The 13,675-nt window shown below is 39.4% G+C and overlaps 1 protein-coding gene across 3 annotated transcripts in view; it reads left to right on the plus strand.

Moving 5' to 3' along the window:
• Positions 1 to 9,373, plus strand: part of LOC107572473 (gastrula zinc finger protein XlCGF57.1-like) — an 18,745-nt gene extending 9,372 nt beyond the window's left edge. For all 3 annotated transcript variants that reach the window (XM_016258890.1, XM_016258891.1, XM_016258892.1), the window contains one exon: positions 6,205 to 9,373. In XM_016258890.1, the coding sequence (XP_016114376.1) occupies positions 6,205 to 7,907 (1,703 nt within the window). In that variant the 3' untranslated portion in view covers positions 7,908 to 9,373. The remainder of the gene's footprint in view (positions 1 to 6,204) is intronic.
• The last annotated feature ends 4,302 nt before the right edge of the window (positions 9,374 to 13,675 follow it).

A 13,675-nucleotide genomic window follows, 5' to 3' on the forward strand; every position in this document is an offset into this window, starting at 1 on the left:
GTTGACAGAATTGTCACTTGCCTAATCGGGTCATTGTTGCATCGTAAGAAAATTATTTATTTGCACGTCTTTTTAAACCATTCGGTACTCACGCGCTCCAGAGATGGTACGCAATCACACCCAAAGTGCGCTCGTGCATATATGAGTATTGAGTTTGCTACCAAATAAGCTCAGCAGAACCCTGCACGGGCCTCAAACATATGCCCTAGTCCGGTCCTTATCCGACAGATTATCAGAATTACTGGCCGAGTCCGACTGGAGCCCTTTTTTCTCTTTCTCTCTTTCTCTCTTCCCCTATTACACAGCTGCTGTTGTAGCCATTAAAATAGTTCAGGTTCGTTTTTAATGGCAAAAGTGGTTATTTATATTTTCGTTTCTTTATAACGTTAGTTATGTAAACATATGTTTGGAAAATGTAAAATCTATAGGCCTATATAAAATGCTTAAAAAACCAATATTAGTTTAAATGGTTAACCTAGATAAATGAGTGCTATTAGGAGCGTATCCAATCGTTTGTGCAGAGAAGCTGAAGCGCTCTTTGCAGGACATGGAGTCGCCAGCACGATCACTTGCATTTTTTTTCTTATAACAGTGGAAACAACCAGTCATTTTTGCTCATAAAGGTAAGAGTAATACATCATTCGGGACTGTTAAGGGTCTACTTTTATTTGTGTGCACTCACAATATCAGCATACGTTGTGCTTTTTTAGAAAACAAACAGGATATGCTTTCTGCTGTCTCGGTCTTGAGCAGGAGCGCTTCACAAAAATGAACCGAAACCCTGTGAATATTCTATTTCCCCTGGAGCATTCATCATGGTAATTACTTGCTGGCGTCCCGAAGCCATAAATAAGTTGGGGCCGTTGGGCTCGGGCTGAAATGCAGGGCTCTAAAGCGTAGCTTGTTGCATTTAAGCAGCAAAAATACACACAAAATGACACCAAAATGGCCATCCTGGCCACACAGTTAAATAAATGATAATAGTCAGTGATGTGAAATGTGGAGTAAGGTCTGGCGCAGTTGCAGCTTGTACTTATTACTTAAACAAGAAAGCAAACGAGTAGCATTAATAGTCATTCTTTTTAGTTAACATATGCTATGATAATTTGAACATAATTTAATTCTTATTGTAAAATAATGGAACATTTAGGTCATGAATATGGTCTCAAAAGTCATGGAAATGTATTGGTACGAACCCTGTAAATTATATTAAGCCTTAAAGTTCTGCATAATTAAGGGCGTGGCCACTTGAGTGACAGGTGGATTGCCGCTGCTGACACTGCCGTCGAGCTAGGTGGGCGTGGTTTCAGCAACCTGCTCCCGCCTCTTTGCCCATTTTCGATTATCCGAGAGTGACACGCGGTGACGCGCTGCCAAGATGACGATGGCCCGCATTGCTTACTTAGTACTTGCTTAGTATTTTATTTAGTGATGTGCCGATCATAGCTAATTCAAATTTTCCTTTTTCTTTTTTTTAACTATTCTGATTTTTAAGCAAATTTATTCATTGGCTATTTGCTTTATAACAAACAAACTGGCTTTAAACATATCTTGCCATTTGAAATTAGAGGCAACCACTGCATTTTAATCACGATCTGCATGGGCAGTTGTATTTGATTTGATTTAGATTAATTTCAGGATTTAAAAAGGAATGGTCTGACTTTAGGTGTTATTTATTTATTTGCTACATAAAACATCTGCACGAAACAAAAACAGCAGGTCTGAATGAGACGACCTCTCTGACAGCAGGTGGCGCTTATGAACAGGGTTGCCAGGTTTATGCAATAAAACTAGTCCGATCACGCTTGGAGGGGGTTCCCCTGTAAAAATCGCATTCTGGGGGTAAAATACATGTTTTTCGGCGGGGATCTTCCAGTGAAATTCACATTCCAGGGTAGGGATGGGCGATATGGGTTTTAAAATATATCACGATATTTCTGGTATTTATTACGATAACGATATCAATGACGATAATTCAGGGAATCTTGTTTCTTTTTAAAAAAGTATCATCTTTCCTATTTTTACCCAAAATAGGGTGAGCATTAATGAGTTCACACGTAATGTAAAGTTTTAATTCATACTGGAAGCCGGAGGGCGCTCTTGCACAGAAACTCCACATATCCATATCAGAAGAAATACTACTGACACGCTCCAGGAAGGTATCCAGTTATTGCTGAATAAAACGCACAACAGAGGTAGAGACATTTTAACTGATGAAACTTGAGGAAAATAAACATACGACTGCAAAAAATATATGGTTTATCGGTGTTCTTCAATCTTGGGTATTTTTATAAGGAAAGTATATTTATAATGTAATGGTAATCGACATGGCCTTTATCACTATATATAATACTATCATTCTGTAATATGAAACCACGTATGGTCACAAAAATGTATTTCAAACACTCAACTATGTTATTAAGTTAATTTGGAGAAAAAGTATGTCAATAAATATCTTTGTTGGATAACAGTTTTGTAAACAGGCTCATACACATGCAAAACTGTATCGCACACGTGCTACTGTAGTACATTTATTCAGAGCAATTTTTTTGTGCACTGTACAGCCCTAACCAATCCAGTTACAGCTCGAGCTCCTCATTTAGAGATATAGGCTACTCCTCCTCAATTTCACGTCTGCTTTCTGTGATGTTGCTCCACACTGTCGCACACAGAAATGTGTCAACAACTAGACTTTATCGTTATTATCGCAGGAAGACTAATTCTTATCGTGGGGAGAATTTTTACCGGTATATCGCAAACTATAAGATATCGCCCATCCCTACTGTATGTTGATCTGTCTATGCGTTATCTTTAGAGATCCGGCTAACACTTGGTATTAGTTCAAGTGTACTTGGATTGTAAGGGCTTATAGAGAATTGAGAACTGAATGTTGTTCGACCAACCTAAATAGGGTGAGCCTAACCTCTGTTTATTGTAATATTATTCTAGCTAAGTGTAAATGGGGAAACCATGGCATGACCATACCAAAGCTACTATCAGGGAAAGTAATGTTGGTCGGCTTATATCTATAGTAGTGGTCGTGACCTCTGACTAGAAATAATGTTGCTTTATTCAAGTGTGTTCAAATCTAAAGGGGCTAAACAAAAGTACTTTTAGAATGAGCAAGCATAGGAGCGGCCGTCTAAAATATTAGCCAATTACCTCTGTCTAATAACCAAGACTGATGAGAATGTGACCGTAAGATACGCTAACGGCCAAAGCGATATCTTTGAGCGACATGAGCACCCGAATGAATGAGTAAATATAAAGTAAAGAGTTAACTAGAATAATCGAATGTCTAGGGTTGGTTACCGAACTCTGTACTTTTAAGGGTACCGACCGAATTGCGTCGGTACTACCGAGTACCGATTCACGTTAAATCAGTCGGTGCCAGATTTCGGTACCTGAGAACACATCTGGCCGCATACGCTACAGAGAGAGAAAGAGAGACCCTGTGATGTGATATTACCCCTGCAACTCGTTCAAACAACACACCGGGCAAGCCGAAATGTTCTGAAGTGTGGTTACATTTCTAGGGCCATATGGTTTCTGCGAAAACGCGGACGGGATTGTGGAGTCCATTCATAAAAACGTAATTTACTTAAATGGCGCAAAATGCCACGGAAGTCGTCAATTTTAGACGAAGAAATCACTTAATTCGAATCGCGATATGAACTAGTGTCTGAATATTAAAATGCAAAAAGACAGTTCAAATATGAATCCTGCATGTTCCGCTTGCCTCAGTATGTATGAATGGCGGAAACGTGGTTTTGTTTACTAAACAAATACTGTAGCACGCGTGACACTCGCGGTGATTTTTGGCCTCTGCGTCTATGTAAGTAAAATAATGCCGTATGTCTTTGAAACAAAAAAGCATGTTGAATAGCACTAACTGAAAAAATAATGCATTGCATTAACAGTGCTTGCATTTTAATGTCTTGTATTTCCAGGACTTGCATTTTTAGGTCCTGAAATTTAGCATGGTTGTTCATTTAAGCTATGAACATTTCAATTCAAAATATTTCACACACGTTTTCATAGTAAAAAAATTCAATAATTCATATTCATCTTTCAGAATTCACTTCCAAAATATTCAATCTGTTTAAAAATAGCATGTATAATATTCGACAGGCAAATTTCGGTCCATTTTTATTTCACTTTCCAAATTCGCTTCCACAAATTCAGTGGTTAAAATTCGACAGATAATTCGGCATTGCACATCCGGGATCTGCAGGAATAGCAGTAGAGCACCGATGCGTGATCTCCACCGGCAGGTGGCGCAAGCGGCTGTTGATGAAGACCAAAGCAACAGGTGGATTAAGTTATTCATTCACAAAAACTGAACTACATAAATGGAGCAAGCGCTAAGTAGAAGTTTTGATTATCGGGGCCAGTATAAACATGTGGAAAAGCTGATTGTGTGTATGTTTAATTCAACATCTTCGCTGTTTCCTGTAGCCTACATGTAAGCAGCATTCTCTACCCCAAAGGAGATTATAATGCTGTTTTACCCAATGCTGAAGTACAGAACTAACATTACATCTGAGGAAGACATATATTGCTTTTCGTTGCTTAGTTTACGTAACTTTGTATCATGGCTTGTGTGACGCTGTGCTGTAATACTGGGGATCCCCTCACGTCACACTCCAGGATTCCCCAACTATACATTAAGGCGCCTCATTGAACTAACACGGTGATATAAGACCTCAGAATTGATGATTATGCGAACTGTATAGAGGCAAGCAAATGAGGTCAGAAGAACACAATGCGCTGCATTTTCTTTATAATTGCTTTCCCTTACCACTGATCTATAGAGTCGACAGTCCTACAAAGATATCGGTACCACGATTAGTTTTAACAATATGCAACCACTTTATATCGACATAAAAAAGGAGTTCAAAACCGCCTAGGTGTATTATTGCTGCAAATTTAAACCGAAGAAAGTATTGACGCGCTATCGCACCCAAGGGACTGTCTGACAATTCCACCGACTGGGTTAAAACGTCCAATGTATTTTAATTAAAATGTAAAATAACACCGTCAAATTCTAAAGCTTGTATTGCTTAGTGATTTTCTACAGGTGAGTAATATGCAATTATTTACAAATAAAGGTCCCTGGAAAGGGTTTTTCATGTTCCAACGGTTGTAGTACGTAGCTAGATACAAGACTGGCCTATTACAGGTTATAGTTTACCAATATCTCAATACCAATATCTCCCTTACAGTATGTACAGTACACAAATATCTTTTTTTTTTTTTTACTATTCACCAAAAGGGTTTTTTCCATGTTCTACAGGTTGTAGTACGTTGCTAGTTACACGACTGACTTCATGTCTTACTGTATGTACCATTCCCAATTATTTAAAACAAAAACTAAAAAATCTGTTTTTTATTTTATTTTTCATGTTCCAAAGGTTGTATTATAAAATATTGATGTACTTTATGTACAGCAAGGGAGGTATTACTAAAATTGTACCTATAGTAAGTCGGTCTAGTCACTAGGAATGTACTACAACTTTCGGAACATAAAAAAAACTGTGAATTACAGTAATTTCTTAATAATTATATACTGTATATACAGTAAGGAATATATTGGCAAAATTTAAACTGTAGCAAGTCAGTCTGGTCGCTAGTAACATACTAGTAACATACAATATTTGGAAGACGAAAAACCCCATTTTGGTGAATTGCTGTAATTTTTTTCTTAAAACGTGTGTAGTGTACATACTTAGGGAAAGTATTGTCTAAGGTGAGTTATTGGCAATATATTTAGTCCGTTTGACTAAATTATTAATTTACTGTAAACATTAATTTAAATAAATTATTGTACTTCGTTTTGTTTTGAGGTAAATTTGATCAACCTGGGGCACCTTTCACGATTTCAACCAAGGGGAATGTGTCTGTACTGAGGGGGGAACACCCCCTCGGACTGCGATTTCTAAGGAGGGGGAGAAGACTATGAAGACAATGGCCAAAACGCTGTAACCTCGTCCAGTCGTTTAGTTGCAGTGCTCTGATTGTTTGTTTGTCATTTATCAGTAGTGACGCAGACTTGACACTCATCTCGCAATCCCCATGACTGAAGCACTTCCTTTAATAGATTAGTGGATATACTCTCTAGCTTACATGTTGGTAAATATTTTGATGTCTGTTTCTTTGTGCTATTAAACTGGGCTAACTTTCATTTGCCTTTTTTCACCATAGACATCATGCCACTGAAAGAGGAGTGCATAGTACCGAATGAAACGGAAGAGAAAGGACAGTATGAGACTCATCATGATTTTAAAACAGAAGAATCTTCCGGTTGGCCACAGATTAAAGAGACTTTCTCACAAAAAGAACCGCTCGTAAAACAGGAACTACAAGTTATTTTACCCCTTTGCACTGTGAAAATAGTTTCAATGAACAAGGAAACCTTAAAAGTCCACATGAGAGTTCATCCTGGAGGGAAGACTTTTACCTGCCCTGAGTGTGGAAAGAGTTTCAGTCAGAAAGGAACTCTTAACAGGCACATGAGAATTCACACGAGAAAGAAGCCTTTTACCTGCCAACAGAGTGGAAAGAGTTTCAGTCAAAAAGGAACTCTTAACGTCCACATGAGAAATCACACGAGAAAGAAGCCTTTTACCTGCCCTGAGTGTGGAAAGAGTTTCAGTCAAAAAGGAAACCTTAAAGTCCACGTGAGAATTCACATGAGAAAGAAGCCTTTTACCTGCCCTGAGTGTGGAAAGCGTTTCAGTCAAAAAGGAACTCTTAAAGTCCACATGAGAATTCACACGGGAAAGAAGCCTTTTACCTGCCCTGAGTGTGGAAAGAGTTTCGGTCAAAAAGCAACTGTTAAAGTCCACATGAGAGTTCACACTGGAGGGAAGCCTTCTACCTGCCCTGAGTGTGGAAAGAGTTTCAGTCAAAAAGGAACTCTTAAAGTCCACATGAGAATTCACACGAGAAAGAAGCCTTTTACCTGCCCTAAGTGTGGAAAGAGTTTCAGTCAAAAAGGAACTCTTAAAGTCCACATGAGAGTTCACCCTGGAGGGAAGCCTTCTACCTGCCCTGAGTGTGGAAAGAGTTTCAGTCGAAAAGGAAACCTTAACAGGCACATGAAAATTCACACGAGAAAGAAGCCTTTTACCTGCCCTGAGTGTGGAAAGTGTTTCAGTCAAAAAGGAACTCTTAAAGTCCACATGAGAATTCACACGAGAAAGAAGCCTTTTACCTGCCCTAAGTGTGGAAAGTGTTTCAGTCAAAAAGGAACTCTTAAAGTCCACATGAAAATTCACACGAGAAAGACGCCTTTTACCTGCCCTGAGTGTGGAAAGAGTTTCAGTCAAAAAGGAACTCTTAAAGTCCACATGAGAGTTCACACGAGAAAGAAGCCTTTTACCTGCCCTGAGTGTGGAAAGAGTTTCAGTCAAAAAGGAACTCTTAAAATCCACATGAAAATTCACACTGGAGGGAAGCCTCCTACCTGCCTTAAGTGTGGAAAGAGTTTCGGTCAAAAAGGAACTCTTAAAGTCCACATGAGAATTCACATGAGAAAGAAGCCTTTTACCTGCCCTGAGTGTGGAAAGAGTTTCAGTCAAAAAGGAAGCCTTAAATACCACATGAGAATTCACACTGGAGAGAAGCCATACTCCTGTCTTCGGTGTGGAAAGAGTTTTACTCATAAAGGAAACTTTAATTACCACATGAAAGTTCACCCTGGAGGGAAGCTTTCTACCTGTCCTAAGTGTGGAAAGAGTTTCAGTCAAAAAGGAAACCTTAAACTCCACATGAGAATTCACACTGGAGAGAAGCCTTACTCCTGTCTTCAGTGTGGAAAGAGTTTTACTCGAAAAGGAACTCTTAAAGTCCACATGAGAGTTCACACTAGAGAGAGTCCTTGTTCTGCCAAGTGTGTGGAATGAGCTTCATTCATAAAGGATTACTTAATGAACACATGAGAATTCACGCTGGATAAAAGTGTTACGTGTGCCATCAGTGTGGAAAAGGTTTCAAACAAAATGGAACCCTTAAAGTGCACATGACAATTCACACTAGAGATAAATCTTTTACATGCCCTCAGTGTGGAAAGAGTTTCGATTTACATGGACGCCTTAAATCCCACATGAGAGTTCACACTGGAGAGAGTCCCTTCACCTGCCAACAGTGTGGAAAAATTTTACTCAAATATCAAACTGTAACAGTCACATGAGAAGAGTACATGGCATATTTTCAACACAAACTTGATCAACACACGAGGATTCGTTTGAGAGAACTGTTTTGTCATCAGTGTGGAAGGAGTTTCTCAGACAGGAATCCTGTAATAATGCTATGATGTGTAGGAAGCTCAGAAGTGAAGACCAGGGCCCGTTTTCTTAAAGATTCTAAGAATCCTTTCAGAGAGCTCCTAATTTATCTTAAAAATTTCTACATAGGAGTCTTAGCTTAAGAGCAATTCAGGACCAATCTGAGAGCAACTCTGAGCGAGGAAAAGACAAAAACTTTCATCTTAGTGAGGAGGCGGGGCTGACCCCATTGCTACGTCTGACACAGTCTTTTGAAGACTGTGATTGGCTGGTTTTTCAAAGGGAAAACGAGAGAGTGCTTTAGTGTTTATTATAAGTCTTCACTTTGAAATTACAAGAATTCTGTAACTGAACTCACATTTTCAGGACTCACAACTGCATTCTCAGAAAGCACGCGCTGTATGAACTGGACAACTAGTGCGAGAGAGACGCTCATGTGTGGTTTCACTTTGGGCACAGCGACGGAGAAATGAGCCGTGTGTCATCTGAAGGTTTTTAGATCCAGTCACTGTTCTCCACCGGAGTAGTTTCCGTCAGTTTTGTTCTGTGCGTCACAGTGCGTGTGACTCAAATGCAGTGTCATGAGCGAGACGCAGAAAAGGATGCGAGTGTATATACGGGCTTGACTGTCGTTGCACGTTCATACAGACAGTATTCAAGACGCTAATGTAAGCTGCTGTTTGAACGGGACATTTCGAGTCTGTAAGGAAATGCAGTTGTCAATCCCTAAAAAAACTGACCGTGTGAACGTGGCCATAAATTAATGTAGTGATTACTTTCTGGCGCTATGGCATTTTTAAACTGTGTCTGAGATGTTAGCGTGTCTCTAATAATATCGGTCACAAACATGATCACTACACGATCTAATGTGTAGTGTCTTATTAACTCACTGTCATGTATTGTGTGCAATGCATTTCTTCTCCCTCTTCACGTTTCGTTGATTTTCTCCACTGCTAAAAAAAACTCTTAAGCCTCTTAAAAGTCCTCGTCAGTACTCCTAACAATTTTGGACCTTAAGAGCTGTAGGGTATCAGACCGAATCAGACAATTTAAGATCCGATCAAGAACATGGTTGAAACACAAGGAGCCGAATTCCACAGAAAGGCCCAAGACACAGGATGTTCGTAAGTCAGATCCTGGCGCCACAAGCCTGAAGCAAGTCCACCAAGTAGCAGCTTTGAGCAGCTCACAGCATTAAAACAAAAGAACACTTATTGACAATTCAAAGGAGATTGTCAATTTTGGGGCAAATAACCAAGATTAATGGTTAAAGACACAGCATATCATGATTCATGACCACAACATGAGGAAAATCATTAGTAGAAACTGCTTTGGATTGGTTTCCTCCACCTAGAAGACAAGAACCAGACTGTGATTCCTTAGGAGACCTTTTAACCTCTCTGGTCTTCACAGAACATGTCCTTATGTTCACAGAATGGCACAGAAACTGTCTTTTACAGATGTAGATGCACCAAAATGAACTCAAAGACTTCTAAACGAATATCAGTCCATTGCTTAACTCCATATCATGTATGTAACCCACACATTTGACTGTCATGTTCTAATCACTTATTGTGTATGTCTTTTTAATAACTATTGAATAGCTTAAGGGTTCATATTCATGTTTAGTATGTGTGTGTTTGAATCTTATTGCTTGAAATGTTTCTTCCAATCAATTCTTTGTCAAATGTATCATTCTTGTTATAGAAATCATGTCCAAAATTATACTCTGCAAGAGCGGGAAAATTAGGACCATATGACTGATAAGATAACATGTTGATTGGGAGGAGAAACATACAACACCCCGAGCAAAGACAATATCTAATTGGTCAAGACACCATTTGGGAGGTGGCCAACAACCCGGTTTAAATGCTCAGGACACCGTCAAACTATGCTTTTAGTTATGCTTCAAGTCATCCCTTTTAGCCATGCGGCTTTTTAGCTTTTAGTTTCTTGCCTTTTTGCCACCGTGTTTTGACTCTGCTTTTTAGTGCTCTTTGAGCGTGCTCTGGTTTACACGCCAGCAGCTCCTCTAAAACCATGAGGAGAAAACCCATCTAGTCTAGTTACTTATATTCTTCTACTGTCATTTCTTTTCCGTTGAGAGTTTCGTGTCCTGAGTTAAGTTTTGCCGCAATGTGTCTCCAAGGTGACCGCCTCAACTTTAACCAGCCCACAACGCCGCATCTTCAGCCAATGCCCAACCATTGGCTTCCCAAGATGTCACTTCAACAACTACTGAACTTCCAGCCAATCAGCAATCTCGGGGAACCCCCTTTCTTCAAGGGAACCCCCCCTACACAGGCAACAAGTACCTCCAGATACTAGCTGAACTGGTGCATTTCATATAAATTTTAACCTCATTGAGGAACTCAATGCGAGGGTTAATGAAGTGATTGATGGTTGTTTAGGTCTATGCAATTGCACATATTGCTGTAAACTTGGGATTTCACATTTTCATTCTCTTAAACTCATTCTTTCCTCACTTTCTCTCTTTCTGCAACTTGTGTGAATGCATGTGTTAGAGTAGTTTATATGTCTTAGATTTATCCAATAAAGTCTTGTGTATTGAAAAGAGAAGTATCTTGTGTTTTGTGCTTACAAGTTAATGTCTTAAATGCCGATCTTGTTACTGTGCTAATAAATAGTGTTTTCACTATACTTTGGATATTAATGTCGATTGCAGAATTTGTTACACGGCTCGTTCAATGAATCGCTGGCCGACTCTGTAATCAGCCACAAAACAGTGATTCGGTCCAAATTCCCTATAAAATCATAAATGATTCCCTTTGAGCTAAATTGACCTGTTTCCCTTACAGAGCTCTTTTAAGAGTTAAGATGCTTTCTGAATTACTTATTTACTAGGAACTTTTCTTTAATTTTAAGAGGAAATGCCCACATTTCTAAGATTTTTCTTAGAATTGTGTTACTAGGAGCAATTCTTTGCACTAAGAATTTTCATGAATACGGGCCCAGATCCCGGTTGCATGAAAGCCCTTAAGCTAAGAAATCCTTAGTTATAAGGTTAAAACCTAAACTCTTCCCATGCACTTTTTCTCAGGCAAGTGTCTTCACGTAGAGGTTTTCAAGGGACAATGTGAATAAATCTAGATTTAAATGAACCTCATACTGTTCTAGTGTGCCGCCCGCGGTACACTGCATGCTTTGAGGGTTAACTTCGTGAAACACAAAAAAACAAAAAGGTAACCGTGTCATATATCTTTGAAAAGCTGAGATTCTTGTGAATTCGAATGATGTTATTTTGACCTTTTTTTTGACCATTTAATGACCCTTTTAAGATACAATCAACATAGCAGGTACAATCAGCGTCTTTGTCAGACCAACAGCAACCAAATAAACAATAACAAAACTGAAGGAACTGCAAAATGGGGTAGTTACACTGTAAAGGGTCCAGACTATCCAATTCAGTGAAATATTTAGTCCATAACACATTTATATGTTGATAAACATCCACGGAATGTAGTAGTATCATTTCAAATTAGCCGAAGGAGCGATCAAAGCTTCGGCACATTGGCGCTTTTCCACTGCGTGGTACGACTCGGCTCGGGTCGGCACGGTTTGCATTTCCACTGCAGTTTAGTATTGCTTTAGCGTGGGCGGGATTATTCACATGTCGTTAGTTGCTTCGCCTCTCCTGCCACGACTTCTGAATAACTTTTTCATTCCGTGTCGCCCCATCAAGCTCGTTCAAAACAGTTGCGTTCGATCCTTCGCTGACTGTGCTGAATTAAATCTAGTGGTTCTGTTGTGTTTGTGTCGTAAGTTAAGTGACGCAGGTAGTGACGATTCTCTCCGGCCAATCCGTGATCATCAGAGTTTACACATCACGTTTTAGTAACGGTACGGTTCACTTGGAACCTCAACAGAGGTGGTACTAAAAAAAGTACCAGGTACTGTACCCAGTGGAAAACCCCCCCAAAAGAGAACCGTACCGAGCCGAACCATGCAGTGGAAAAGCGCCATATGAGTTGTTTACAGGCAGCGATAGCCAACTAGCTTCCAGGATGAAGAACGGTGCAGCCTCTCTTTGATGGACAGTAGATCGATCCAATTGCATCAGAGTTTGCAAATGACTGTCGTTTCTGATAGCCAATGAACTTCTGAAAAGAATAATATGCGACTTTAGTGGGAGAGTTTAACTAACAGGTGAAAAATCTTTTGATTTGCCATGTTGCATTTAGCTAACAGCTTTTTTTAATCTCTGTATTTTAGCATTTGTTGATGCTGAAAATCAGTTATACTGGGATCCTGGTCTAAAAATAAATATTAAAAACGCAAAACACACCTGATGCGAATTCTTTGCTCTTCATTTTCTATAAGCAGAGTTAACAGACCCTGTTGTAATTTCTTGTCATTTATTAAAAGGTACAACGCCATCTTGTGTCGACTAAACTGACAATTGCAATTCTTTGATCTAGATTTGTCCCACAATGAGCAGAATGTTTTGATGAAGTTATCCCTTAGTCCAATGATGAGTAATTCACAATACAGTAGAAAAACAGAGAGACAGAAACAAAAAGAGTTCTTCTACAAAACAAACAAAATTAGCATATAACAACATCCCATAATTTCATCGCTACTTAAACAATTATTCAGAAACACAAACAGGCACAAATAAAGTGCCAGTGTTGGAAAAAATTAAAAAGTGCCAGAAACCCTTTATCTCTTGCTCTTACTCGTAATGTCCATAAAATGCAAATAACCTCAAATGAAAATTAAATAAAATTGTTCGGCTGAACTGAGTTGCACTTAAAGATGGAAGCATAAAACGTCCTAGTTTTGGGAGAAACCCCCCGCATACTTTGTCTGATTGAGAACTTCAATGGAAGATCAACAAAGCTCCATTTGTAGCAGTCCCACTTGGATAACGGTTTTGCCTCCTGTGAAATGTAATTAATTTAATTTTTTACCAGAAATGGATTCTGAATGTAAAGGAGAAACTGGTCTCCAGGGCTGAAGTGCACAAAACGATCTCTGAAGTTTCCGGTTAGTTTCTGTATGAACTCAGCCATCTAACATTGCAGTTGTAGTGGACAGCACATTCCAGGGCCCCTCTCTGACCACTATAGTGCTACATTTTGATTGGATGTTGGTGGACTAACAGAAGCAAACTGTCCTACACCATCAGATAAAGATCAACAGCCAGACACCTCTTAGAGGGCAAGAAGAAGACCTTTGTTACAAAGCCCGGGAAGGACAGGACTTCTCATTGGTCAAAATGCAGTTTCTGCCCTTCACCCACCAACAGACTGATTCTGGCCTGTGACCGCCATAAAAATTCCTGAGGACCTCTGGATGCAGCAGCAGTGGGTGAAACAAAGCGAGATCATGGAGTTCCATCCAAATCCATTCATAACTATGTTCTC

Source organism: Sinocyclocheilus grahami, unplaced genomic scaffold (genome assembly GCF_001515645.1).
Source record: "Sinocyclocheilus grahami isolate Dianchi unplaced genomic scaffold, SAMN03320097.WGS_v1.1 scaffold1756.1, whole genome shotgun sequence".
NCBI lineage: Eukaryota > Metazoa > Chordata > Actinopteri > Cypriniformes > Cyprinidae > Sinocyclocheilus > Sinocyclocheilus grahami.